This window comes from Penaeus monodon, chromosome 24 (assembly GCF_015228065.2).
Source record: "Penaeus monodon isolate SGIC_2016 chromosome 24, NSTDA_Pmon_1, whole genome shotgun sequence".
In the NCBI taxonomy this organism is placed as follows: Eukaryota; Metazoa; Arthropoda; class Malacostraca; order Decapoda; family Penaeidae; genus Penaeus; species Penaeus monodon.
This window is the reverse complement of record NC_051409.1, coordinates 19,794,143-19,794,763: the sequence shown is the minus strand read 5'-3', so window position 1 is coordinate 19,794,763 and position 621 is coordinate 19,794,143. Positions and strand designations below refer to the sequence as shown.

General features: G+C 59.4%; 1 protein-coding gene across 1 annotated transcript in view; it reads right to left on the bottom strand.

Annotated features, from left to right (window-relative positions):
* LOC119588641 (serine/threonine-protein phosphatase 6 regulatory ankyrin repeat subunit A-like) overlaps positions 1–471 on the bottom strand; it is a gene marked incomplete in the record, with an annotated part of 16,827 nt that extends 16,356 nt beyond the window's left edge. The window contains 1 exon segment of the mRNA XM_037937277.1: positions 57–471. Coding sequence (XP_037793205.1) covers positions 57–149 — 93 coding nt within the window.
* Between the last annotated feature and the right edge of the window lie 150 nt (positions 472–621).

Below are 621 nucleotides of genomic sequence, written 5' to 3'. Positions count from 1 at the left end.
TCAAATAAGCGTCACTCCCCCGGGGCACCTACAAGCGAGAGGCCCTGGGGACTCACCTGGTGGAGGTCGAGGATGTGGGGCATCCTACCCATTTTGACGTAGGGCGCTTGCAGGACACCTCGCTCGGTCAGACTGCAGGAGCTGAGCATGGAGGGCGTGGGCGTACGGGCGAGGATGGGTGGAGAAGAAGCCGTTCCAGGGACACGCTTTGGTCATGGAAGCGCCCGGGACGGGGGTCGCGAACTTCAAAATTGGCTGCAGTGATAACAGTTATCAATATTGAGCCTGATATGCCGTGAATCTCTAGCGTGGGAATACACTCGGCTGTGCTGAGTCTGCGGCCCCGCCGACGCCCGCGGAGCCGGAGCGCCGGGACGTCACATCGACATGGCTCGCGAGGCGTCACCTGCGTCTGCTTTCGTCAAGCGAAATATTTCCCTTCCTTCTTTCTTTCTAGGCGATCTGACTTTCATGCGCCCGGGCAAGCTACTCGCGTCGCGGGAACGCCTTCCCCGGGGGGAACTGCGCCGGATCTGCAGAAGAGACGGAATTACTTTTCACGAATTATTCGGAACCATCATGGGACAGGAGCTACGACAGGACGCGCAAGTTGCAATGGGC